The sequence below is a fragment of the Hydra viridissima genome, unplaced genomic scaffold (genome assembly GCF_058129835.1).
Source record: "Hydra viridissima isolate aposymbiotic clone 2 unplaced genomic scaffold, HvirCarnegie_v1 scaffold_5, whole genome shotgun sequence".
NCBI classification, from domain to species: Eukaryota; Metazoa; Cnidaria; class Hydrozoa; order Anthoathecata; family Hydridae; genus Hydra; species Hydra viridissima.
Genome location: NW_028324304.1, coordinates 9,624,673 through 9,651,240, shown reverse-complemented (window position 1 = coordinate 9,651,240; position 26,568 = coordinate 9,624,673). Strand labels below are relative to the sequence as shown.

General features: G+C 29.3%; 2 protein-coding genes, 1 long non-coding RNA gene and 2 pseudogenes across 7 annotated transcripts in view; 3 read left to right on the top strand and 2 right to left on the bottom strand.

The window, feature by feature from the left end:
* Window positions 1–26,568, top strand: part of LOC149888523 (uncharacterized) — a 212,626-nt gene that overhangs the window by 126,163 nt on the left and 59,895 nt on the right. The gene's annotated exons all lie outside the window — the stretch shown is intronic.
* Window positions 1–26,568, bottom strand: part of LOC145188849 (transmembrane 9 superfamily member 1-like) — a 43,689-nt gene that overhangs the window by 11,774 nt on the left and 5,347 nt on the right. For 2 of the 5 annotated variants that reach the window (XR_016452655.1, XM_090088019.1), the window contains exons 3-8: window positions 19,582–19,663; window positions 18,345–18,449; window positions 16,899–17,017; window positions 2,454–2,566; window positions 1,346–1,409; window positions 968–1,039 (exon numbers count right to left, since the gene is read on the bottom strand). Coding sequence is in view for 1 of the 5 variants with exons in the window: in XM_090088019.1 (XP_089944145.1) it covers window positions 968–1,039; window positions 1,346–1,409; window positions 2,454–2,566; window positions 16,899–17,017; window positions 18,345–18,449; window positions 19,582–19,663 (555 nt within the window). In the remaining 4 variants the exon portion in view is untranslated. Of the gene's footprint in view, window positions 1–967; window positions 1,040–1,345; window positions 1,410–2,453; window positions 2,567–2,650; window positions 3,365–3,550; window positions 3,870–16,898; window positions 17,018–18,344; window positions 18,450–19,581; window positions 19,664–26,568 lie in introns of those variants that run through there. The other 3 variants (XM_090088022.1, XM_090088020.1, XM_090088021.1) reach the window with 3 other exon arrangements.
* On the top strand, window positions 5,363–7,330 carry LOC149888529 (uncharacterized; annotated as a pseudogene).
* On the bottom strand, window positions 11,306–13,029 carry LOC149888528 (uncharacterized). Its single transcript, XR_016452659.1, has 2 exons — window positions 12,777–13,029; window positions 11,306–12,508 (listed from the first exon to the last, which is right to left on the bottom strand). It is a non-coding gene; the product is annotated as an uncharacterized LOC149888528 (long non-coding RNA).
* Window positions 20,721–22,727, top strand: LOC149888527 (uncharacterized; annotated as a pseudogene).

The following is a 26,568-nucleotide window of genomic DNA, read 5'->3' as shown; positions in this document are numbered from 1 at the left end:
GGAAATTGTCAGTCTATTTTGATTACAAAGGCCAGTAATGACTTTTATAGTTAATTTTAAGGTTCTGCATTACAAAAAAAGTTACACTTTTGTAATACTTAAATGGGTTTATAATTTGTAAAAGAAATTTTAAAAGGACATGCAAATAGAAGAAATTCATTTGGAGTAATATTCCCCTCTTTCAATGAACACAAAAGAAACTTATGAAAGTGAAAGTTTTTTACAAAAGAAATCAGCAAGTGGACTGTGTGTAAATTAGAAAATGGTTTGTTTTCTGTTTGAAAAGCAAAGTGAATAAATAAAAAACACATTTATTTATTTTATTTATTGGATAGTAAAGTGAAATCTGAACCCTTTGAAAAAAAAAAGACAAGCAAATTATCAACTTAATATTGTGAGATCAATTTAATATTGTAAGAGAGATCATAAATAAACCATAAGATGACAGAAAGAGAATTGCAGTCCCACAAATCTGTTAGTCTAAAACAATCTTTGAAACCCCTGAACAAACATTGTTTTGAGTGCATTTGTACTTTTCCAGGAGTCAGTAAAAAAAAAAAAAATAGAGATGGCAACTTTTGAGCAAAAGTAAGATTTAAGGATTCAAATTACATTTGCAGAAGCTAAAAAACTAAATGTTCCTTAGAGACATCAAACATGATAGTAACACTGACATAGAAACTGAAATACTGTAAAATCAATGCAACTATCAAACAGTATTGATAGTAATAAAATAGTTTTCTTTTTATCATAACTTGTGTTTTTTAACTAAAATTATGTTTCAGTTTAACTAAGAGCAAGAGTGAAGAAAAATGTATAAATGACAGAAAAAAATGAAAACATTTTTTGAATTCAGCACCTCAAAAATATTAGAACTAAGTTTAAAAATCATTAAAAAGCATTTTAGTGCTATAGAAAGACTTCATTTTATATATAAAGAGTTTAGTAATACATAATAACATCTTACCAAAATTATCACAACAAACCCAATCAAAAGAAAAACCAGAACACAAGAGTTTAAAATTGATAGCCAGTGAATCTACAAGTTGTAATAAAAAAAACCCTAAATCATTCAGTAAATGCTGTAATGGCAGAAATTCTATTTCAAAACAGAAATAATTATATAAAGCAAATCAACATCTGAAATAATATTGCATTTAACAGCTTCATAAATCTTCCAAAATGCTATTTTGTATGTTCTTATATTATAAATCTTATATACTATATAACTTTTTTTATAAATATAAACTTTCCTATGTTCAAACTACATTTTAAAATATTAAATTATAGTAATACAAATTTATGATTATACTAAGAATTTTATGAATATAAGATGCTGAAATACCTCCAGTGTTTTTGGGAAAAAGCCTCCAGCTTCACTTTTACTCAAGCGCTCAGAATAAGGAAAACTAAAACGTAAAGAAAAACACTTTATCAAAATTGGTTTTAGTTTTTTTTTAATTCAAAAATAGCTAAATATAAAATAAAAATGAAAGCAGTCATAATCTAAAAACAAAACCTCTACTAAGATAGAAATTGCTTTTAGCAATCTAATTCTGTGAATTAGTAGATAGAATTTATTAATTCTCAGAATTACATTGTTAAAACCAATGGCTATAAAAATTAGCAAAAAGGTTCAGCAACAGTACAAGGTTGAGTTAGAAAGCTAAAAAAAAACATTTGAATGTTAACATGTTTGATTTTTAGAATTTGTGACTAGTTCCAGTGAAAGAATTGTTGACACCTGATGGCTACATCAACTTTGATGAGGAAAGGCTGGAATGAAATTGATGATACGGAGTGAAATTGAAAGAAGATGCAATATGCATCACAGTGAAAGTGCACTGGTCATGGAAATTTTAAAGAAAATATTTTACGGTGAGAAACAGCTTTGGTTTCTCGATGATTTTTCAGCTATAAGTCTTTCCAAACCAGACAGACAGATATTCAGTTGTTTTGAATGTTCTCTATAAAAAAAACTAAATTTTGTCTGAAGAATTAAATTTTTTATGTATAATCATAAATGGGATTCAGGCAATTATGACAACAATGGATTTCTAGCTATCAACAACTCTAAAAATGATGATATTATCCAAAGATATGTATTTCGAAAAAATTTAGTTGATTTTCAATGTCAAGATGCAATGGAATTAAAAGGGGGACTTAGACTTACTACAAAAAGTTTGGAATTTTATCAAAGCAACAATCAATTCCATGTTTATTACCTTATCAAAATTGGGGAATAGCATTTCTTTCTCTGAGTTGGAAACAAAAGTTATTGAAATAGATAGTAAGAAAAAATTGAGAACCAATCATAACAGAAATCAAATTCAAAACCAATTACAAAATTAAAGAATTATCATTTAAGCAGAATGTTAAAAATGTAGAATACAAAATGTAAAAAAATTTTATCGAAATGAATAACTCCTTTAAATTAAAAGCAAAAAACTGACCTTGTTTCAGTCCATTTAACAGAGTATGTAAACAAAATATTTTTAGGGTATATTGTAATTTCATCCAGAAGCTCTGGGGCTGTGCTTGCAGTTGTTACATTTGCTGCAATAATCTAAATGTAATAATAAAATATTTTATTTTAAACTAAACAATAAAAAAATAATTTAAGTACATAATGGATCATAAGTAGCTATACCAAAAACTTGGAGATTCATAACTACTTTGCCATTTTTGACAAGAGGGATTTCTGAATCCAATTTTCAAGCTTTTACTTTATTTCAAATTTATCGTTATCAATGTGCAATGATAGGCATAGTTTCTCAAACTTAAAATATTACTAGAAAAAAAAAGACTGTTTACTTCAAAACTAAAGATCTTTTAATTTAGTGTATGATCACTAAAATTTTTTGCAGTTTAAAATAGTACAATTCCTTTATTCATTTTTTTTTTTATCAAAAACATAAAAAAGTATTTGGATCAATTTTTCCCTTAATAACTTAATAAAAATCTTAACAAAATATCTGCTCACCAGTCTTTTGTGTAAAAGATTATTTTTTCAAAATTTTATCTGCTCACCAGTCTTTTGTGTAAAAGATTATTTTTTCAAAACTTTATCTGCTCACCAGTCTTTTGTGTAAAAGATTATTTTTTCAAAACTTTATCTGCTCACCAGTCTTTTGTGTAAAAGATTATTTTTTCAAAATTTTATCTGCTCACCAGTCTTTTGTGTAAAAGATTATTTTTTCAAAATTTTATCTTATATCTGCTCACCAGTCTTTTGTGTAAAAGATTATTTTCAGAATAGTTTATAAATAATTTTTCAGGTAGCACTTAGGTATATTTGGTTGATATTCAGTTCTTGTAACAAGGTTAGAGATTTCCTCATTAAGGTACAAAGTGTGGTAGTTGCCTAAATGAAATTCAACTCATTGTATAATTTTCCTTGAAGCTTTCAATACACTCTATTTTAGCAAAAACAAATTCTCTTATTTGCAATGGAATCAATTTCTTTTTGAAGTCATATATTACCCTTCCCTTGTCAACATTTCAACAATTGACAATCATTGGAAAAGACTTAAATTTTAAATTGGCTTGCCTGTTAGAAACTGAATGATTATTGCATGTCATTTCTGCAAAACATTTGACTTTTGAAGGTCTTCATTTGATTTCTGGTGTGTTGTGATTAAGCATCGGCGTTACCGCACCATCGGTAAAAATGCGTCAAAATGCGTAAATTTGCGTAAAATGCGTAAAAAGCGTAAAAATGCGTAATTACCGCGGTAATTTTGCGTAAAAAAGCGTAATACGCAATTTTACCGCATTTATCACTTTTTACCGCATTTATCACATTTTACCGTTTTTATCACTTTTTACCGCCTTTTACCACGATTTACCGCATTTTTTGCTGATTACCGAAAAACTAAAAAAGATATTTTAAATTGCTTTTTGTATATCTATTAGTAAATATTACATTTACAGTTTTAAAGAAACAAGTTATTGATAAAAAAAAAATAATCATCAGATATATCATCATCTGTCTCTTATAAAATATTTGCAAGCTCAGATGCTCTGTACTTTTTTTTCTCATTCCCCTATTCGACTTCATTACATTAACTAATTTTGCTTTTGGCTAGTACTGCTACTACTTTGTCTTTGTTGAAGTCAGTGGCGGATCTACAGTATGGCGGATTAGGCGGCCGCCTAAGGAGAAGTATTTTATAATAGTTAATGTGTTACTTTACATTTTTGAAACTTCAGAATTTTTTATGCTTTACGGTTGCACAAAGTTGGCAAATAACAAGATTGCAAACCGCGGAAATGAGCGATAGTGTCAAAAACTCTGATTAGGCGGAATGGCTTTTTCATGCATAAGGCGAAACAAATTTCGCCTTATCTGAGGCTTAAAAAGTCTGGATATTATAAAAATTAGACTGATTAGATTAAAATTTGGCCGGTTGGGTTTTAGTTGATGCTTAAAAAATCTGGAAATAAAGAAAATATGGTTACTTAAATTAAAATTGGGTCGATTGGGTTATAATTTAGGCATAAAAAGTCTGGAAATTAAACAAATTTGTCCGATTAGGTTAGGGTTTTTGCTCTTTTCGAATTTCTACATTAAGATGTCTAATATTTTTGATAATGTACGAATTGCTTTAGAGAGAAACGATATAGTTACTCTCGAGGAGATTAACAAGAAGTTGTCCTTTGAAATTGATTCTCTGTGTTTTTTAACTGAAGAAAACTTAAATTTATTAATTAATCAAGTTCATCTAAAGCGAAATATCTTCGCAGAAGCATACTTAAGCAAAAATGCAAAATCAAATAAACTTGTACCTATTCTGTAAATTATTATTTGCTTATACTTCAGATTAAATAACTTAATGTAAATAAAGAAATAATGCTTTATTTTTATTGTTATTAAATCAGAGGTTTTATGTATAAAGCAATACTGATTTATTTACAATAAGTTGTTTAATCAGAGGTTTTAATATGCATAGCATGTTGTTCATGTTTTGCTAGCAAAGCATAAGTCAGTTTTACAGATTATAAAATAATTTTTCAATATTATATTGATTGAGTTGAATTATAGTTCATATTGAATATGAACTAGAATTCAACTGCAAAAGCTACTTTTATACATATATATATATATATATATATATATATATATATATATATATATATATATATATATATATATATATATATATATATATATATCAAGAAATCCATAATAATAAAGCCACATATACATATGTAAGTATTGTTATTTTTAAATGTAAAAAATATATTCATTTTTAAAATTCATTTTAGATCAACTTCATCTGGTAACTGTCTCTACAGCTCAGTATCATTAGTTATTGTGGGAAATAATTCATTAGTGGATATTTTAAGGGTTCTCACCTCAATGGAATTGTATATTAATGCTGATTTTTATTCGAAACATTCAATATTTAATGATATAATTAACAGTGGTAAATATAATTTTTTTTCTTATGATAACATTTTAAAGATGACATTGTCTAAAACTGTTGTTGATCAAGATATCACTAAAAATGAAGAATGTGTTCGGTCGGAAGCAATTAATAATTGCTTTGAAAATCAATGGTCATCTTTTATGTGTATCTAAGGTCTTTCATCTGTTGTTAATTCACAAATTTTTTGTCATTATCCTGAATTTGGACTTGATCGTTTTTTTTTTGCATTTAACAGAATAATAAAACCAAGGGTTACCGAGTTGAAGCCAACAAGAAACAAAGTAATACATATAATGTTCTGTCAGGTAGGTAAGTTACCATCAGGGGTTGCTTTTACACCAAATCATTTTGTACTGCTTGTTGTTTATGATTTAAAAGTGTCACGTAAAAGAAATTTTTTTTCTGTTACGATGCCAGCCAAATTAAAAAAGTTTGATGAAACTCCAACAAAGGAAAAAAAGCAACTGTTTTTGAATTTTTTATCCTCTAAAGGAGCTACTAAATCTTCAAAAACATCTGAATTAGATTTGTCTGCAAAAGATAATTTCAATGGTGATATTAATAAATGCTTTATTGTACCTAATGTTGAAAGCTCAATTGACTTTGTTAATAAATCTTTTGACGAATTTGATGTTACAAATTTTCGAGAACTACAAAGAGAGTTACAATGTAACAAAATTCTGTTTCGTCAAAAAATTCTTCATTTAGTAAAGAATGTGTTTATCCCAGATAATTCTTTCAATTTTCCACAAGGCAAAAACAATAGAAAGTTTTCAATCAAATGGCTAGAGACATTTTCTTGGCTTTGTTATTCTAAAAAGTTAAATGGTGGATTTTGCTTGCCATGTGTATTATTTGGAGATGATTTTCCAACAAAGAATTACAAGGTTTCAGTGTTATTTAAAGAACCACTGAAAAATTTTAATGACGCTTTCCCAGCCTTAAAACGCCATTGTGATCCAAACATTAACGATTTGCATTCTCAAACGCAGAGTCTTTTTAATGATGTTATGAGGCAAGCTGCTGGTGATACAAAACCTATTTATGATATCATAGATCAAAACACCCTTGCAGAGATATCTGAGAATAAAAAAAAACTTGGACCAATAATTGATACTATTATTTTGTGTGGCCGTCAAAGACTTGCTCTAAGAGGTCATAATGATGACTCTCAGTATCACTCAGAAATTGGCCAATATAGTACCTCTTGTAATGTTGGAAACTTCATGGAGATTCTTAATTATCGTGTTAGAGGTGGTGATACTGAATTAGAAAATCATCTAAAAAACCACAAGAAAAATGCATCATATCTTTCAAAAACTATGCAGAATGAAATAATATTCTGTTGTGGTGAGATAATCTCTGATAAAATTGTTTCCAACATAAAGACTGCCAAATTTTTTTCTATTTTATCAGATGAAGCCATTGATGTTTCAAACAAATCACAAATGTCTTTAGTGCTGCGTTATGTTGACAGTAGTAATAACATTGTCGAAGACTTTGTTAAATTCATACACAACAACGATGGTTTAGATGGGGAAAGTTTGTCTGTTAACATTTTAGACACCATTGCATCCCTAGGTTTAGATATTACAAATTGTTGAGGTCAAGGTTATGACGATGCTGGAGCTGTAGCTGGAACCAAAAAAAGGGGGTTGCTGTACGAACTTTAAAGTTAAACAATAAGGCTTTATACACTCATTGTTTTAGCCATCAATTGAATTTTGCTGTGTGTAATTCTTGCGAAGTTCCATTTCTCTGTAATGCAATGAACCACGTAAAAGAGGTTTCTTATTATTTTAATCTTTCTATTAAAAGAAATTCTATCCTTGAGGCAATGATTTCAGAACACTGTCCTGATAAAAAAAAAAAAAGCTGAGAGATGTTTGTCGAACTAGGTGGCTTGAAAGAATAGATGGGTTAGACACATTTCAGGAATTGTATGTTCCAATAGTTTATTCCCTTGAAGCTATAAGCAATGACAGAAATAAGTTTGGGGCAGACTCCCTAACAGCTACATCTTTATTTAAGTTAATAACTACCTTTGAATTTTTTGTTTCTTTGGTTGTGACTAGAGCTGATTTCGATGAAACACATGTAGTTACTAAAATGTTACAATCTAGCAGTTTAGATATTCAAACCTGTATAGATCTTATTATCTGTTTGACTAATAGAATTACTGCTATTAAAAACAAAATTGATAGTTTTCATGATAAGTGTTATCTTGATGCCAAAGTTATTGCTGAACAAATTGGGGTTGATGAATGTCAAAAAAGAGCTGTTGGTAGGCAAATCCACCACGATAATCATCCAGCTGAGAATACATCAGAATATTTTAAACAAGTTTTAACCATTCCTGTAGTTGATCACTTAGATTTAGCTCTTTCTGATAGGTTTGGCAATGATAATTTAACTTTGTTCCACGGCTTGAGTATTATCCCTGATAAAATAATTTCTTTGCTAAATGGTCCATCAGAAAAAAATAATTGAAGGGAGAGCTTTAAGATTTTTTCAGATTTTTTTTCTGAAGATTTGCCAAATCCATTAGCTTTAGAAGCAGAGTGTGGTCTTTGGGAGATATACTGGACTACCACTAATAATCCCATTCCAAACAATGTGTCTGATACTCTAAAGTCAATTTCATGTATAAAAACTTTTGCCAACATTTTTGTTTGTTTGCAGTTATAAGCAACTTCACCTGTGACAACATGTTCTTGTGAAAGATCTATTTCAAGTCTTCGCAGATTGAAAACCTGGTCAAGATCAACTATGTCTGGAGATCGTTTGAATGGTTTAGCATTGATGTATACACATAGAGATATAGTTCCAGATACTCAAGAAGTTATTAAAAAATTAGTGCAAAGAAATGGTAATCGTAGGTTAAACCTTTCGTGAGAATATGAACACTTCCGTGATTCAGAGATTGTATAAACTTTACGTTATATTTATTGTTATATATTTTGTTATATTCAATTAAAAAATTTGTCTTTAATTATAAAGCTCTTGGTTTTCTTTTCGTTTTGCAACTTAATGAATAGTTTAAAAAACTAAATAGCTTAATTTAAGCTGATTAATTAAAGTTCCATTAAATCCATTATTTGACAGAAGAAAAGTGTCTTTAGCCATATATGAATGATAATAGTAATCCTCAAATTGACTAAAAATTGGCAAATAAAAAAAGACCATTGTTAGCGCTGATGCTATATAATGCGCTGATGATGGTAGCACTGATTTTAATCTGAACATCACTAAGATTATTTTAATTAAAATTACTATAGAAATTGTGTTCTTATCTTTATAAAAGTATGCTATCATCAAAAAAAAGTCATTTCAAATCATGCAAATAGGGTGGTTCCATTGGGGGAGCTATGCGTTGGTAGCCCCCCACGCCTAGACAAAGTGAAAACTTAAACAAACGGAAATGGAAACTTTTTAAAAGTATGAATCCGAGTGGGAAGGAGAGTTTACGAATAATTAACGGAGGATAGTGTTTATTTGGTATCTGAGAGTTTTAGTGTCTGGGAGAAATTGGGTTATGGGGCCAGGGGGCAGTCATTTTTTAAAAAAAAATTGCCAAAGGAGAAATAAATTCTGGATCCGCCCCTGGAAGTGTCATTGCAATAAACAAATAAGAGACTTTGAGTTTTGTCTTCACCTAGAGTTCCTTTATACCCTTTTTGTTGAGCTAGAGTCCTTGACACTTTTGAGTGTCTAACTGTAACTATTGTTGCTCTTTAATTTCAGGACCAGTTTCAGTTTCTAATATTTGGCTAAGAAAAGTCTTTTTAGATGCACCTCTTTTTTTAGTTTTAGTTTGACTTTATAAACTTCCCTGTTGGTGAGTCTTCTCAGTTGGTGGTGTGATATGTGGTAACTTATATGGCTCTTCTTCACAAGTTTTTTCCCAACCTTTGAGGTGAAGGAACCCTTGTGTACTTTTGACTTGAAACTAACATGCTGGTGTTTTCTGGTTTTGCATTATGCCTAAAACCTGTATCAGCAGAAGTCACAGGTATAACCAAGTAACTTCTAGTCAGACCAGCTAGCAAAGGTGACTCATCTTAATCTTGCTTCCAATATTCAAAAGTATCACATTCCTTTTGGGTAAGGCTATTGTCTGATACTTTTCACATTCAAACATCAAGGGTGGCTTGAGCTTTGATTGGGTTTACTGTAAAGTGCCAGGGCGCTCGCTGAAATCTGCCTCCTTTCTTTCAAAAACTCAAGGTCCACTGGAACAATAGATTTGTCAAGGTCTGATGTTTTTAGTGAAGTATAATCATCAACCAGACTTATAGAACTGGATTGTGGTTGGGTAATTGTCAACCAATTCCTTGATGGCAGTTTCCCTCCCTTCCCCTTCTTCACTGTTTGCTATATTTTTAAGTGTATATCATCTATAAGATGGGTGCAGAAATGAACCCACATTATAGTATTTGACTCTAATGCCATTATTTGATAGATTTTTCTTAAATTCTTCCATGAAGTTGTGTAGGCACTCTGCAACTTGAGGGTCACGCTCTTCATCCTCATTTACGGTTCTTTTGCAAAGCAAGTGGGAGAACTTATATGTCTTTTTAAACTTTATGCATGGTCACCTGTTTTTCAGAAGACCGGGAATAAGAACATTGCTTACATTCTATCAGAAACGTTAAAATGTTGCAAATATCCTCTTATGGTACTGGACTTATCAGCCTCTTTATTTTCATTATCAGCTTATTACATCTCGTAAAAAGATAGTGGATGGCAGAATCTGAAAGAAAATAGCCAAGTTATAAATGTTAAAAAGGATGCAAATTACAATGTTTCAATAGTAGATAGTTCATAAAAAATAAATACATGAACCACAAGACACATTGATGTGTTTTGAGTAATTCAAATTTTCGTGCATTTTACCGCATTTACGCAAAATTACTGAGATTTAAAATATACTAAACTACAGTAAGAGTAAAACACTTACTTTAAGTGAACTTTAACTCCACTGGTGCTACCTTAAGACAGCTTAATCATTTTTTTGCACTTATTGCACTCAGCAAATCCTGATTTCTTGCCAGAGCCAGAGATGTTATCCTCTTCTCTGTCATGCTTGGTAAAATAATTCCAAAGAGACAGTTTCTTGAAGATGGTTTGATTTGGCAGTGGTTTTGGTGTACTAATCAGATCACTGAAGCAAGAACTTTGAGACTGGTATTTTTTTTTTTACTTTAATCAAGCTTATATAGGAGGCTAATTTAATTTTAGAAGGTAATTAATTATTTAACAACTATCTGACTTGATAAAAACAAAGTAATTTTTTACCATAATAATTACCGCTTTTACTAACTTTTATCACAATTTACCGAAATTACCGATTTTTACCGCTTTTACGCAGTTTTACCGTATTTATGCAATTTTACCGTTTTTACGCATTTTTACGCAATTTTACCGATTTTACGCATTTTTACGCAATTTTACCGTCTTCTGTAATAATAAAGCGTAAAAATGCGTAATACGCAATTTTACCGCACTTTTAAAAATGCACTTTTAAAAATGCGTATTACGCATTTTATCGCATTTTACTGAATTTTTTTTTACCGCCGGTGCGGTAACGCCGATGCTTAGTTGTGATGAGTATTTAAAGAAAAGTATATAACTTTTTTATAAATTTATTTTTAATACCTCTATCAGTCTATTTAAATTGCTTATTTCAGACTTTTCTTAGAATTTCTTTGTTCTGTGTAACCAATACTTACATGAAAAGATTTTTATTTTTACAATGTAATCTTGTTTGATTTATTGGTAATTAATAGACAACTTAACACTTTCGCTGCCAACTACGAGTATACTCGTAGTAAGTTGGCGTCATTTATTTGCCAACTACGAGAATACTCGTAGTAAGCTGGCGTCATGAGCTTGCCAACTACGAGTAAACTCGTAGTTATACTAACTTATTTCAAATAACATTTGCGCATGACTGGCTTTGTCTGTTCCTTTTTTTTTTTTTTTTCTTAGCTTCACATTTGATTTCAGAAAATATTACATTCAAGTTTTTATTTTAAAAATCCAGGGAACCTAACAAAAAATGCGAATAAAGAGAGAAATAGCTTAAAACAGATAAAAATAAAACATTGATATTGATTTAACTTTATTTCATGAAAATTCAAGTGTAAACCTATTCTGTTAAATAATACATTCTGAAACATTCGCCAATACATAACGGAGGTCTATTTTCACAAACAGCACATTCATATCGTGTTCTTTACGTTTTATTTTAGAGCAGACTCGACATGGTTTGGTTGGGAATTTTTTCTTTTCATTCGGTGGTATTAAAGAAAAGTAGTGGTATTGAAGACAAGTACTATTACTGGTGATTCTAGGCACAATTTCATTCAAATGTTCACTCAATAAATCTCTAAACTTAAGCAAGGAAATTGTGTTATCTACTCCATATTTGCTGTTTAGACAGTAAGCATTAAACAAAACCAAAGAGATAAAGTGCTACTTTTATATAACATCTAATTGTCTTTCTTAGGCAATCATAGTATGATACCATTTGTTCCGCCCTATCTACTCCTGACAGACATTGATTGTAATCTTTAATAATGTTGGGTTTCATTTTCTTCTCTCCTCTCCTGTTTGTCACTTCAATCATTTGCAACGAATGCAAGTTGCTAATCATTTGCACGTCGTTCTATTTAGCAACCACTACACCCACTCTGCTTCTGCTTATAACGTCTCCCTGTTTCAGTTTTGCTTTTGTACACTCTTTTGGATTTAACTTTCGGTCAGTTCTTAAAGTACCACAAATGTATGTTTATTGATTTATCTTCAAAGATGGACCACCTGTTGTTTTAGCTCTTTTTCGGCGGCATTAATAAAGTCTTCTGCAGTGGCTGCTAGATGAACGTCTGTTAACTGATTGTTCTCACTTTCTTAAGTCTTATTATCTTCAGAATCTGATTCTGATGCAGTCAAGCTCGAAGAGGTAGTAGTATAAGCAAAAAATGAATCCGAATCTTGAATATCATTATCTTCACTGTCCTCACAATCTTCCATTATCATATGTGCTGATCCAATTGTGGAATATCTGTGTTGAGCTAATAGGAGATAGATAAATTTATAAATTATCTATTTATAAAAAAAGAAATTACTCATCTATAAAACACATTAATTAGTATACTGTGTACAAAATTCGAAGTGCACACTAAAATGTCTTTTAATGTATTAAAAAACATCTTGTTGTGTATTTCAAGTTATTTTTCACATTTTTAATAACATAAAGTATAATGTATTTATCAAATATATTTTAGCTTCTAGTCTAAAAAACACAACAATTTAGTATAAAGAAAACGAAATATAAATTACCTTTTTTACTCATGAAAACTGCCAATGTGCTTGTGCATGTGTAAAAAAATTGAAACACTATTTATAATAATAATGCATCAAATAAGCCACATTACTACACCTTTTCAAGATGTAATTGAGAACTTGAAAATTGTAATTAAAAAAAGTAAGATGTAATTGAGAAATACAACATGTAATTTAGAAGTTGCATATGTAATTAAGAAACACAACATGTAAATAAGAAATCGCAATATGTAAATGAAAAACCCAACATGTAGATAAGAAATCGTAATATGTAATTTGAAATATATATTATAAACTTTTCTCAATTACAACTTTCATCTTCTAAATTACATCTTTCGTTTCTGTATTACATCTTCCATGTTCTAAATTACATATAGCGACTTCTAAATTACATGTTGTATTTCTCAATTAAATCTTACGTTTCTTAATTACAACTTTCAAGTTCTCAATAACATCTTGAAAAGGTGTAGTCACCGCAATGAGTTATACTCATTACAGTGTTACGAGAATTTCGGCACTGGAGAAAAAAATTCCTTCTCAATTGCCAAACTACGAGTATACTCGTAGTGCTTTTTTTTTTGTCAGTTATATTCAGAATAAAAAATATTATAAAATTTTTTCAGATTAATAATATTTTTTTTATTGGAATGTTGATATCTAGCTTTGGCAATGAGAATGAAACCAAGCAAAACAGCCTCGGCAAAAATTATTCATTGCAGACATTATGGCTCGGCAAAGATATAACGCATAGTTAAAAATAGCTTGGCAGCGAACGTGTTAATATAACATATAATCCTCACTTGAGAAATGTCACATGATAAAAATCTTGTAATTAAACAAGTCTCAGGCTTGGCCAGGAAGGCATGCGTTTGCATGCCATAATATGACTTAGCAAATACTATTTCATTTTGAAAGTTTGACCACAGCTGTTAAGATGTTTTGAAAATTTGTATACATTTCAAAAATGCGCTGAAAAAAATTATCTTAACTACAAAGAAACTTAAAAAAAAAACTTATCCTAAAAAAAGAAAAGAAATCTTCTGAAAACAAAAAAATATAATAACGAAAAAGAAAATAAAAATAACTTAACTAAAACTAAAATCAAAAAATTAAAAATTATAACGATAAGATTATTTAAATTACTTTTATAATTACGTTTGAAATACATAACTTTAAATATCTTATCTTTACTAATGTTTTTATAAAATAATATTATGCGAAACCCTTTTAAATAAGGTAACAATTTACTACTAACGATTGTTTAATAAATACGCATGTTTAAAAATTAACAAAAAAAGATTCTGAACAATTCTTCAGGCTTCAAAACTTCTTTCTTCGAAGTAACGTAAACAAAAGAAAAAAAATTATATCGTTTCTTTTGTCAGAAATGCGTTGCCTTTGTATAAAACTTAAAACTTTCTTTTTTTAAATTACATTTATTAATTTATATATATAATATATCATAAAAAATATATATATAACTAAGTAATGTAAATAAAAATTTATAAAACTTTCATTGATACTTTAAATAAAATCATTAACAGCCATTTTTTAGTTTATTTAAAAGCATTTCGCTAATATAAAAACGTTAATAAAGGTAAAAGTGCCGAAGTTATTTATTTTTAACGTAATTAAAAACAATTTTTTTCAGCACATTTTTGAAATGTTAAAAACCGTGGTCAAATTGTCAAAACAAAATATTATTTGCGTGGTCATTAACAGGTGTGCGATTGCACGCCTTCCTGGCCAAGCCTGAAGTCTATAACTGATTTTACCTGATAAAAGTTGTTCATGCACAATTATTAACTTATTTATACATAATATATAATGTATACATATAAAAAGAATTTTCCTTTACATTGCATATACTATACTGCATATAGTCTATACTTTGAAAAAATATCAAATTAGAGATGTTTTTTTGATAGAGAAAACCATCAAAAGGCTGCCTGAGAATAAGGTGCCAACAAAAGGAAAGTTCTTGGATAAATTCACTATAGAAGATACTTAATAATTTCAAAATTTGTAAGACTACAGGATGTGGTTACCTGCCACTTTCAAAAGGATTTTTTTTTACTCTTAAATGCAATTAATTTGGTGGTGTTCAACAACAAGAGAATTATTAACCAGGGCTTTATGTGTGTTACTAAAGCCCTGGTTAATAAAGTCTTTTTGTAATGAAACTTTTTAGAAAAATAAATTTCCCAGAGGTGACTATAGTATAAGTTCCCAGAGGTGACTATAAGTATCTCAGTCAGCTGATAGTCATTTACTTAGGCAGATTTGCTATGGGACTTATCATTTTAAAAGACCTATTGCCTTCTATCATGCAAGATTTCTTGATAAAGCAGTTTATAACCTTGTACTTTGCCTTCTTAGTCCACAGCTTGATTCAATTTTTTTTTTCTTACAAGCATTATGTCATATGTGATTGGTTTGCTGGGTTTGTTGATGTGACATCCAGTGAACAGTTATCTTCTTAGTTGACAAGAAATTATTGCCTAAAGTTAGAGAAAGTGTTGCTAAAAAGTTGTTTAACTATGAATCTCAAAGAGATACTGGTAAGCCAAAAGCCTAAGAGCAATACAAAGATTTGAATACTTCCTAATCTGGCATCATTTGTAGGAGGAAGGAGTTAGTTTTTGAGAACTTTGGATTTACAGAGAATGATCTTGAGTCAAGTTTATTGCATGAACTGAGAAGAATTTAGTTGAAACAAAACATTCTTCTTCCATAAGCTCAGCATAGAGCAAAACATTAAGCCAATACAAAAAAAAATTGTATGAACTTTTGAAACTACATTCAACTCAATGTGTTTTCTAGATTACATATCAGTGATTTACAGTATTTTCAGATTCTATATTTATGATTTGAATAATGTCATCTGAATTTTTTGAACAAAAAAAACTTTGTTTTTGTCTTAAATAAAATAAACAATCAAAAGAAAATAAATTGTCAATTTTCCCAACTATTCCTTGAATAAAAACTACAGTTTATTGAAGAAATTAATGAAAGGCAGGGGTTCACCTCCAATTTTTTGTCACAGCTGCTTTTTTTAAAATAATGCTATGAGCTAATATTTTTTTGTCACTGCTACATATTTTTAACATAATGCATTATGTTAAAAATATGTAGCAGTGACAAAAAAATATAATGCATTATGCATTATGTTAAAAATATGTAGCAGTGACAAAAAAATATTAGCTCATAGCATTATTTTAAAAAAAGCAGCTGTGACAAAAAATTGGCGGTGAACCCCTGCCTTTCATTAATTTCTTCAATAAACTGTAGTTTTTATTCAAGGAATAGTTGGGAAAATTGACAATTTATTTTCTTTTGATTGTTTATTTTATTTAAGACAAAAACAAAGTTTTTTTTGTTCAAAAAATTCAGATGACATTATTCAGTAATATTATTAGTATTAAGTAAGATGGAACTATGCAAAACAAGAAAATTCCAAGAAAAGTCTAAAAATAATAATTTGAAAAGACTGGTGGAGGTAAAAACAAATTTATAAAAAAAATTATATATATGTATATATATACTTCTATTTAGGTACTCATTACAAAGCACCAGAAATGAAATGACAGTCTTCAAAAACCAAAAATTTTGCAGAAATGATAGGGGCTACTGCATGATATTGGTCAAACATTTTTTGTCACTTAACAATTTTCTTGTTCATTATTTAGGCTGCAAGAGTACTACCTTGGGCTCATTTTCAACACTTCAAATTAAGTTTGAAATAGTGCCTTGATGATTTTTTGGAGCTTTTAAAAATTTGTTAAAAATTGTATACCATAGGAACAATTTTCTGTTTTGATTTTTGAATAAAAAATGTTTTGAGGATATATTTTTGAATAAGTTAAAATCTTAATACATAATGAACTTTTTTACAAAGATGTAAATTTCCCATAAGAAATAAACAAGTTAGGGTGAAGTTGATTACTGCATAGTTTTTACCTCAAAAGTTTGGAAAAATATTTTAGTGATAATTTATTAAGTAAATTATTAATAACAAAAAAATGAAACATGAAAACAAAATAAATATACCCTTAAAAAATGAAGGAGAATAAAATAGAAGAAAAAAATGAAGGTAAATAGAAGAAAAAAAGTACTTACTTGATTACCATTATATTCCAAATTAAAAATAAGATGTGTCCAAAGAAAGATTTTATGCTTATGTGGTAGAAAACCTCCTTCTTCAAGATGGCCAATAAATCCTCGAATAGGAAGGTCATCTGGAAAAAGACAAAAACAAATTTGAAAAAAAAACTATGATCACTGTTATTATGTACACAATAAATTATTTCAAATTCTTCTTATTTATAATTTAATATTCTTGTAGAAAAACAACCCATTAGTTAATAAAAAACAAATAATAGGTAATTAAAAGTTTCAATATTGGTTAACATAATTGATACCTTTTTCCTTCATACTTTTTTTAAGGATGAGTCTTTTAATACCCAATATTCATATGGAACTTAACAATTGATTTAACTCCCAACTTGACACAGAAAGTATCAAAAGTAACAGATCAATTCCATTGAATTATCAATGAGTTTTGAAGTTCTCTCTCCTAGTCCTCCCCCCCCCCCCCCTTCACCCACATGTCTATATTCTTCTTCAATCAGTACAATTTCCTTGCAAATGTTTTTCTATAAACTTATCATATTTAAAATAAAAGTAAACCATATTAACTATTGTATTGTAATAACTTTTGAAGTAAAGGTTGTACTAATACTTTTACTTTTTTAAATATAGTTTGATATAACTTTTATAACTATAATTTTATTTTTTAGAATTACCTCACTATTTCCAAGTACAGCTAGTATTAGCCTGATAACTCAGCCAAACAGATAGATATCATCTTTACTATTACATTACAATTTAGCACAAAAAAAAACATCTATTTTCTAAGTTTTCTGAACTTTTTGAACTGTAAAAAAATTGATTTTAAAAATACTTAAATATAAGATTATTCTAACTAATAGGTACTTTTATTGGACCAGCCTAATTAGTTGGAAATTTCAGTTCGAAAATGATTTGAACTATCATAGTTCGAAACCAAAAATGTTTGAATGTTGTAAGTTCAAATTAGATTTAGTTTGACAAATTGTTCAAAACTTATTATTTCAAACTTCAAAATTTAAAGTAACACAGACCATTTTTCAAATTAAGTATAATTTTGAATTAACCACTACTGGTCTTTTTATTGATTACATTTGTAGAGTCAAATGTAGACAGAGAAAGCAGGAGCCTTGGTGATTAACTCCCTTATTTTAAAAATTTTAAGCTTTAATAATTGTCAACTGGCTTTAAATATCATTACATTAATGACTGGAGAATTGAAAGTTGCTTTGATAAATATATTTTACTTTGCTTTGATAAAAATATATTTTACAGTAAAAGTTATTTTGAAGAGTGTTAAAATCTTACTCTATCTGAAAATTTTAATACATTTAAGAATATTTTAAGAGTTAAAAAGAAAAATAGTGTAAGAAGTTATTAAGCACCTTAAAATTACCATGTTACAATCTATACCAAATCAAACATTCAGAAACTTACCTAAAATAAACTCAAAGTAATAAAGATCCTCAATAGCATGCTTGAGTTGTTCGATATCTTTTTGACTCATAGATTGGGTACATAGAATACTTTTCTCAACATCATCTGAAATGTTAATTTTGAAAAAATGTAAATTTAGGATTATATAACAGGGTAACTTAATTTTTTTTTTTTTAAGAAAAAAAAATCAAATTGAGCAAGGTTGCAGTTGTTGTAGGGTAAAACTACAGGAACACCAAAATTTACATATGCTGTATGAAAAAAAAAAATTGCTTTGAACATATAGAGCTACCAATAAAATACTTATGATGAAACAGCTGTCAATCAAATTTAGTGAAACTGGATTGTTATAAGTACCCAATGAAATGTTATGCCAACATTAGCTTGCATTTAAGTTGACTTCAAAAGATTCTTAAAAAAATTCATTACACTAAACTAAATAAAAAAGATTAATTTATTTGTGATTTAATTCTATAATGTTAAACTACAATATTGAAACATTGTAGTTTAACAAGATGGATTTGTTTTTACATACTCCAACTAGTATAAGGAAACAAGAAATTAGGACTAAAAATTAAGCAAAAATGTGAAATTTTTTGATTTCAGAACCATGTTGATTTTTTTATAGCATGGTAAAAATCCACCTATAGTTGTAGAGAAATATTTCTGTGATACTCTTGTTTAAATATGCCACTCAAAGTAGCACTTTCATTCCATGTGACAAACTTTTTTATAAAAGGGCTGAAGTTCTGCAGAATGGAATTTTCAAAATAAAACTTAACAAGTGTCAACTTTGATTGCTTTGTATAAAATATATAAAAAGAAAGACAGCTTTAAGACATCATAATACATATTTACAGATAGGCTTTTTAAAATTTTTAAATAATTTGTGCAATCTATGATTTACCAGGAAGGAAAGAAACCTTTTTGTTCCTGTTCTTTAGATATTTTTATTTGCAGTGATAAAAAATTACAACTGACAAAGCTAATTTATACAGTAGCATAATTTTGTAATGGTTTTTTATGAAATAACAACAACCTTTAAATTTAAATCTGCAAGCATTTATTCATTTAATGTCTCTAAAAATAGGTAGGGCTTCTGATTTCAGTTACCTCTAACTACTGCAACATTAAGCACTATTCAGTGTTTAAATCAACCTACTGCATTACATAATAACCACAAAATTGTTTATATTTTAAATTAAATTTGGTTCAAAAAAACACTTTAGAAACTCACGCTTGAATTTGATATCATACATTGAAACTGCCATGCGGTCTCCATCCAATACTTCTCCAAGTGTTAAACTGCGATGCTCAACCTTAAAATTCATTCAAAATATGCAAACAAAGTTAAAAATTTTCTATCTCTATTTTTTTACTTAAATATTTTGCCTGGTAGTAATCAATCTTTAGCTGGAAAAAATAAAGTTCAGAAAAACTGGCTCTTGACTTCAGGATGGAGGGCAGAATTATTGTAAATTAAATAAGGTAAGTATGGGTATTAAGGCCCACCTTTGTCGAATGCGCGGTAAAGAAATGCTGATTTTTTTTTGCTGCCAGTGATAAAACCAGATAACTCTAATATTTTAATGTCGAAAAAAAGTTTCACAATTTATTTTTTCCCTAACTTTGGATTAGTGGGCCTTATTACCCGCCGGGCCTTAATACCCATACTTACCTTATAACTCTTTTTTAGAGTTAAAAATATTATGAAAAAATGAACTTTGTCATTAATTGATTATTTTACCATTAAATATTCACATCATAAAAAATTCTTCATTCAAATAGTAAACATGTTCTCCTTATAAAAAATTTTTCAAAGTTTAAAGAAGATCAAATTAATGGAAAGAAAAAACATTTTTTCAAGGAACATTAATTGATGTTTCAAGGAATAGTCTCCATTTCTTATTTTAGATTGAAATTCTCTAATCAAAGATTATTTCCAGCTACCAATTCAGAGAAAACTCAAATAATTACAATTATTCAACTGATGGATTTGTTCAAATGACCAACAAATTGAAAAAAGTTTTAAACTTTTGCATGGGTTCTGGACATGTTAAATATTAAGAAAAGTTATTTAAAAAGTCATTAACATTTATTGTTCAGTACTATGAAAAAAAGTTTTCATGAGACACTCACTTGAATTTTTTTCTCCATAAAATTGATAATGAAATATTTCAAGTTTATCATATCAATTTTTTACCATTTATTGAAAAATAAATGTTATTTTAAAGAAAGAATGATCAGGTTCATGGTATATGAAGGGTACAAGGGGAAAACCAGCGATGTCACATTTTTGGATTTTTAAAGTTATTCACTCTACTATATCGCAAGTATGTTGCTGCATTCTTGCAAGTATGCAAGCATGTTGCAAGTATGTTGCTGCATCATGTAATGGGCTTTCCCTGCTACTGCAAGCGTTATAAATGTTTTCAAATAATGACAGCGGAAGAGAGGGAATTTTTACTTGCACATTTAAACAAAATACAAAGTAAAGATCACCAAGACACCTTTCTTGCTTCGATGATTAAGGTTTTTAGTATAAAACAAAAAAGACCTTGAAGAGTAGAAAAAACACCATTACTACATGACCACTCTTTTTGTTATTGTATCAAAGTGGCAAGAGATAATAGTACTGTAAGGATTCCAGTTTGTAAAAATGCTTTTTTATCAATCTTTGGCATTGGAAAAGCAAGAGTAGAAAGAATTAGAAAGTCTCTTGCTAAAACTGGTGAGTATACAAGCTTATATAAAGTATTATTTGCTAAATAATGATTCATATAAATAATCAAAAAATTAATGTAACAAAGTATAAATGTAATTTAACCAATTTTCTCTCAAAATTTACAAAATAAATTATTTTTTGTATAATTTGACAGCTAACAATCTTAAACAGTTTAATATTTGTTTAAATTACTTGTGAAATAGATTTTTTTTTTTAGGAATTCCTCCTGTGAACCTGCAAGGAAAACGCACAGACCGTCCTCTTGCCTTTTCTGAACACATTATGAATAGTATTATTGATCATATAAATCTTTTAGAGGACGGCAAAGTCATTATGCTCTGCATGATACTAGGAAGCTTTATCTGCCAGAGGAACTTAATTTATCAAAGATGCATGAAATGTATAAGGAGCGCTTCCCACTATGTAAATTTTGTCGTGAAAGCTACAGGTACTTTAACAACTTTTGATTATTTAAGAATAACATTTGATGATTATTATTTTTTTGATTGTGATTTATTATGATCTCTGACACTAAGTTTTTTTTTCCAGGAAAATATATTTACAGAAAAAATTAATATCAGCTTTGGTTATCCTCGTAAGGATACATGCTCAACATGCAACAAACTCACTACTATAATTGAAAACAAAAACACCTCTGCAGATCAGCTCATCAAAAATCAGCAAGAAAAAGAGCTTCACTTAAGCAAAGCAGCAGTGTTCTATGCCAGAAAGGCAGCAGCACGACATAATGCCTTGTTAAAAACTTATCATGCATCTCTTACATTTGACTTTGCTAAGAACATGAGCTGTCCTACTATTTCTACCAATGATGTTTATTATTGCAGGCAGCTTTCTATGTACACATTTAACATACACAGCTTAGGATCAGACAGTGTGCACCTGTTTTGCTATGATAAAATATATGGGAAGAAAGGAGCAGACAACGTAGCTAGCATGCTGCAGCACTATTTTGATCACATTCTTCCAAGAGATGTATCACATTTGGAGCTATTTTGTAATTCATGTGCAGGACAAAACAAAAATTGGACTATCACTCATTTTTTACATTTTTATGTAGTAAATAAGAAACGCATCCAAGAAATCGCAAAAAAGCATCCAAAAAAATTTCAATAAGGGACCACAGTTACATGGAGTGTGATCATGACATGGCTTTATCAACCAGAAGGTTTGAGTAGAGATGCCAGAAAGATAGATGGGAGAATCTTGTTGCAAGAATCTCTTGTTGCAAAAAACCTTCACTGTTTCAAATTATCAAGATGGAGCTGAACATGTTCCTAAATATTTCAGAACATATTAAATCATTTTACAAAGCCTTGTGTCCAATACAAATCCATCCAATCAGTAAGATCATTTCTTCCCAAGATTTCCCTCATATGATACAATACAGAGAGAATTGGAATGGACCTTTAAAAAGAGCTGTTGTTTCAAAAACAGTTGGAAAGAGGAACCGTTTAATACCAAAGTCCCTCACATTCTTGTACACTGAAAGACTGCCTATCAGCAGTGCCAAGTATGCTGACCTTCAGGATCTTAAGGTTTTTGGTATGCCTGAGGCCCAGCAGTTTTTTAAAGGCCTGCCTTAAAAAGGTCAGTTAGATGATGATGAATCAGCGTCTGAAACGTCTGAACAGCAATGATGTTTAAATTACATTAACAGGTTATGATTGACAAAAAAAAGATATTTATTTTGAATACATAGTATGTATTACAGAAATTATGTCATCGTTTTTTTAAAGTAATGATTTCTTTACACACTTCAAATACTATACTTTTTTTTTCTCTAGCTGCCATATATGTTATGTTTTCACCTGGAGGGGGGGGGGGGGGCAGGGGTGTAAGGGATTAAAGATTAACAAAATAATTAAAAAAAATATTTAGTAAAAATTTTTTAAACAGAATGTTACAGAAAAAGCAAATAAATATATTAAACTGGAAGAATGACTCCTGGAGTGGGGTTTCTATGGCCTCTTTGTCCCACTCCATAAACATGTTTATGATTCAGAATGAAAAGTTGGAGAATTAACTCTACAGCTGTACTTTTTAAGCTATGATAAGCAACATGTTGAATGTTATTTTGATGATAAAATTGAAATTCATATTTACAAGGGGAAAACCAGTGATGTCACAAGAGGACACCAAATTCAGGATTTGCTGCAACTCGTGTAGTCTACCTTCCAATAAACTTCTATTGTGTTTAAATACTAAGTAACAGATTATACTAAATTTAAAACCTAAAAAGAAATTATGAAACTAAGCATAGCTTGTTATATAGGTCTTCAAACATTTTTTTTTTTCGTTTTCTCAAAATGAAAAATTGTGACATCACCAGTTCTCCCCTTGCACCCTTCATATATCAAACATTGAAAAAAAAAGCAGAACAGATGTATTGATTAATGGAATTAAAGGTAGTCTGAAAATTGACCCTTAAAAATTACTGGGTAATAGAAGTAAAACATAGTAAATGGATCTTCAGGTGAACATAGTCTATATATGCATATTCCCTAAAAACACCATTCTTATGACTTAAAAACACAAAGATTTAACTCAGAAGATAACATGTAATCTTCAAGTAAAAAAAATGTATCACAGACAAATGAGATAAGTTCCAGGCATGTATAGATATATTTCATTTTTCAAAGATAATTATGATAATGGATTTAAGTTTACTAATGGATAAATGAGTAGATCTTATAAAACAATATAAAAAATTTATTTATTATAGACTTATTGACATATCTTGAAGCCAGACTAATAACATCACATTTTTAAAATGCTATTGTGGACCAGAGGTTCAGTTAGGTTTGATATCAACTGGAATTTTTTTTTATTGATTGCATTTTTTTACTGTGTCAAAGCTTAATTGAAACAAATTTTTGGTAAAAAATTGTAACTTCTGACAGTGTTAGTTGGAGAAAAATGATTGGATTTTTCCCAAACTTAAGATGGAGTAAGAAGGAATTAAAAGAGTTATTTAAGTCAAGACACAAGTAAGGTCACTTTCTGCTTAACTTGGAGCAAGTCTTACCTGAAGTCTAATGGAAGTTGAAGCTTATATTTCAAAAAGACATAGAATTACAAGTATCAGTAGATCTTGTTGGCATAGAATTACAAGTGTCAGTAGATCTTGAAATGTTTTTGAAAAAGAATGAGATGAAAAAGTAAAAAATAGAAAGGTTTAGAAAACTTTTATTTTAGCAATTGCACAAAGTGTATTTGACAAATATAATATCCTAAGATTATTTGAGGCAGTTATTTGTTGAGTCATCAGTTGATGATTAATACTGGGTGGCTACAAATATTAACATCACCAATGGTAGAACACGTTTATTAAAAAAAGCCCTCCTTCAGTGTGAATGACAGCCTCAACTATTGCCCTGAATCTTGAGCAGCTCTTCTTAACGTAGTCCTCTGACATCTTGATCCATGCTGAGTTCACAGAATGTTTTAGCAAGTCCAAATTAGGCTGTTGCTGTTTGCAAGTTTCTGCTTCAACATTAACCCAGACTGAATAATCCAAAAGATTTATATCTGGACTGCTGGGAGGCCACATTTCCTTGGGCCAGAAGTTAAGGTTGTCCCTGAGTCAGTTTTGAGTTTGTTTTGAGGTACGACAAAGTGCACAATCTTGGACAAAAACTGATATATCTTGATAGTTGCCTTTGACCCATAAAAGCACAAATTGTTGTAATATGTCAAGGTATACATCAGTATTAAGCTTAAATCCAGAATCAAATAACACAGAAGGCATCTTTTTGCCATCTGATGTTACCAGTCCAAAAACCATCAGTTGACTTGGATGTTTTGAATGCCCACATTCCTGATATATTCTGAGACATCCCTAGCAGGTTTAGTTGAGATGTAACAGCCATTTCTTTGATTAAAAGTCTTGTCAACTGTGAAGTATTTCTCATCAGAAAAAAGAAGAACTGACCTGGATTTTTTCAGAAAAATCAAGATTTTATTGCATCTGTGGTGTCTGAGGGTCTTCTTTTTGACTTTCCAAATCAATTGTCAATGTTGCCATATCTTTTAAATCAAAAATACTTAAAGATACTAATCACTTTATAAATCAATTATTACAAACAGTTCTCATTCTTTAAATGCAACAAAGGCAAACAAACATGAGTGGAATTCTTCAGTATTTGCATAATGGAAGAACCAATGTTAGACCAGAATCAAATGTGGAGCTATTAATAGTTTCTTCTTCAAATGACACCTCTCGATTTTGAATCTGATTCTCCTGATTCTTCACCTGAGTATCTTATTCTCTTGAAGAACCTTCTCCTCTTAAGTATTTCAGATGAGCTCCATAAAACTATAAAAAAAAAATGTTTTTCCCAAGGATGCCAATTTGTTGTAAGATACTGTGCGGCAAAAATTCAAAAGAAATGCAGATGTTTAAAAGTGGAGGATTATTAGGTGACTTTTTGCAAAGAACCTATGACTTTTTTAATGAGTATTAAACCTACCAGTGTAGAGTCTGAATGCACTTTTCTGCAACCCAACTTTTTACAATTAAACAAGGCATCATTTGGGAGGTGAAACTTTGGGGTGCTCTGTTTCCTTAAGACTTATTTTCAAAATAATAAGGAATAATTACATTTTGTTGGTTTTCTTAAACGTTTATCAAATTAGTAAGTGAATATCTTTTAAGAACAGGTATAAATACCAATAGAATATCTTTTAAGAATGGGTATAAATACCAACAGCTAGGTAAATGTAATGCCAAAGTCCCAGTATTAAAAATATATATCACAGGATTGAAAACCTAAATCCCAGTATTATTCTATCAGACCTAGTTGAACATCTGGTTCATAGTGTTGCACAATCAAGTACAATCTTTTTCAATTGAAAAAGCTAGATTATGATTAATTAAATTTGCATTTTTACACAATATAAATTGGAGAGGCATGTGAACATCAGGGCCAGATTTATAATTCTGCTATCCCTTTTGTTTAACACACCTCACTTTCTATAACAACTTAATAAATATCAGGTCATGAATAACTAAGCAGGATAATTATGCCATAAACAACATTAATAATGGTCAGATATTCAACTCTCAAGTTAAAACTTAGGTACTTATAACAAAAAATATTTAGCTCAACTTAAAAATATAAAGTTAAAATATAAAAAATGCATAATTTAACAAAGCAATATTTTTTCTCAAGCAAAAACCCCTTTGAACTTTTGTTTTTTGTGTATTATTATATATGTAAAACATATTGCAAAAGTTTTTAGAGGGTGAATTTAGGCTCAACTCAAAGCCTTGCAGCTTCTTAGAGTTAATTGCTATTTTTTTTGTTAAAATTATAACATGTATGGTGCAAAAACTGTTTGGATGTATACATTTATTTTGTGTTACACAACCTTTGCATATTTTGTTTCTGTTTATTCACTTGATGTGCTGATTTAGCTACAAAAGAATGATAAAATAAATAAGAAATATAGGACAGCAGTAGTATAGCAGTTAAACCT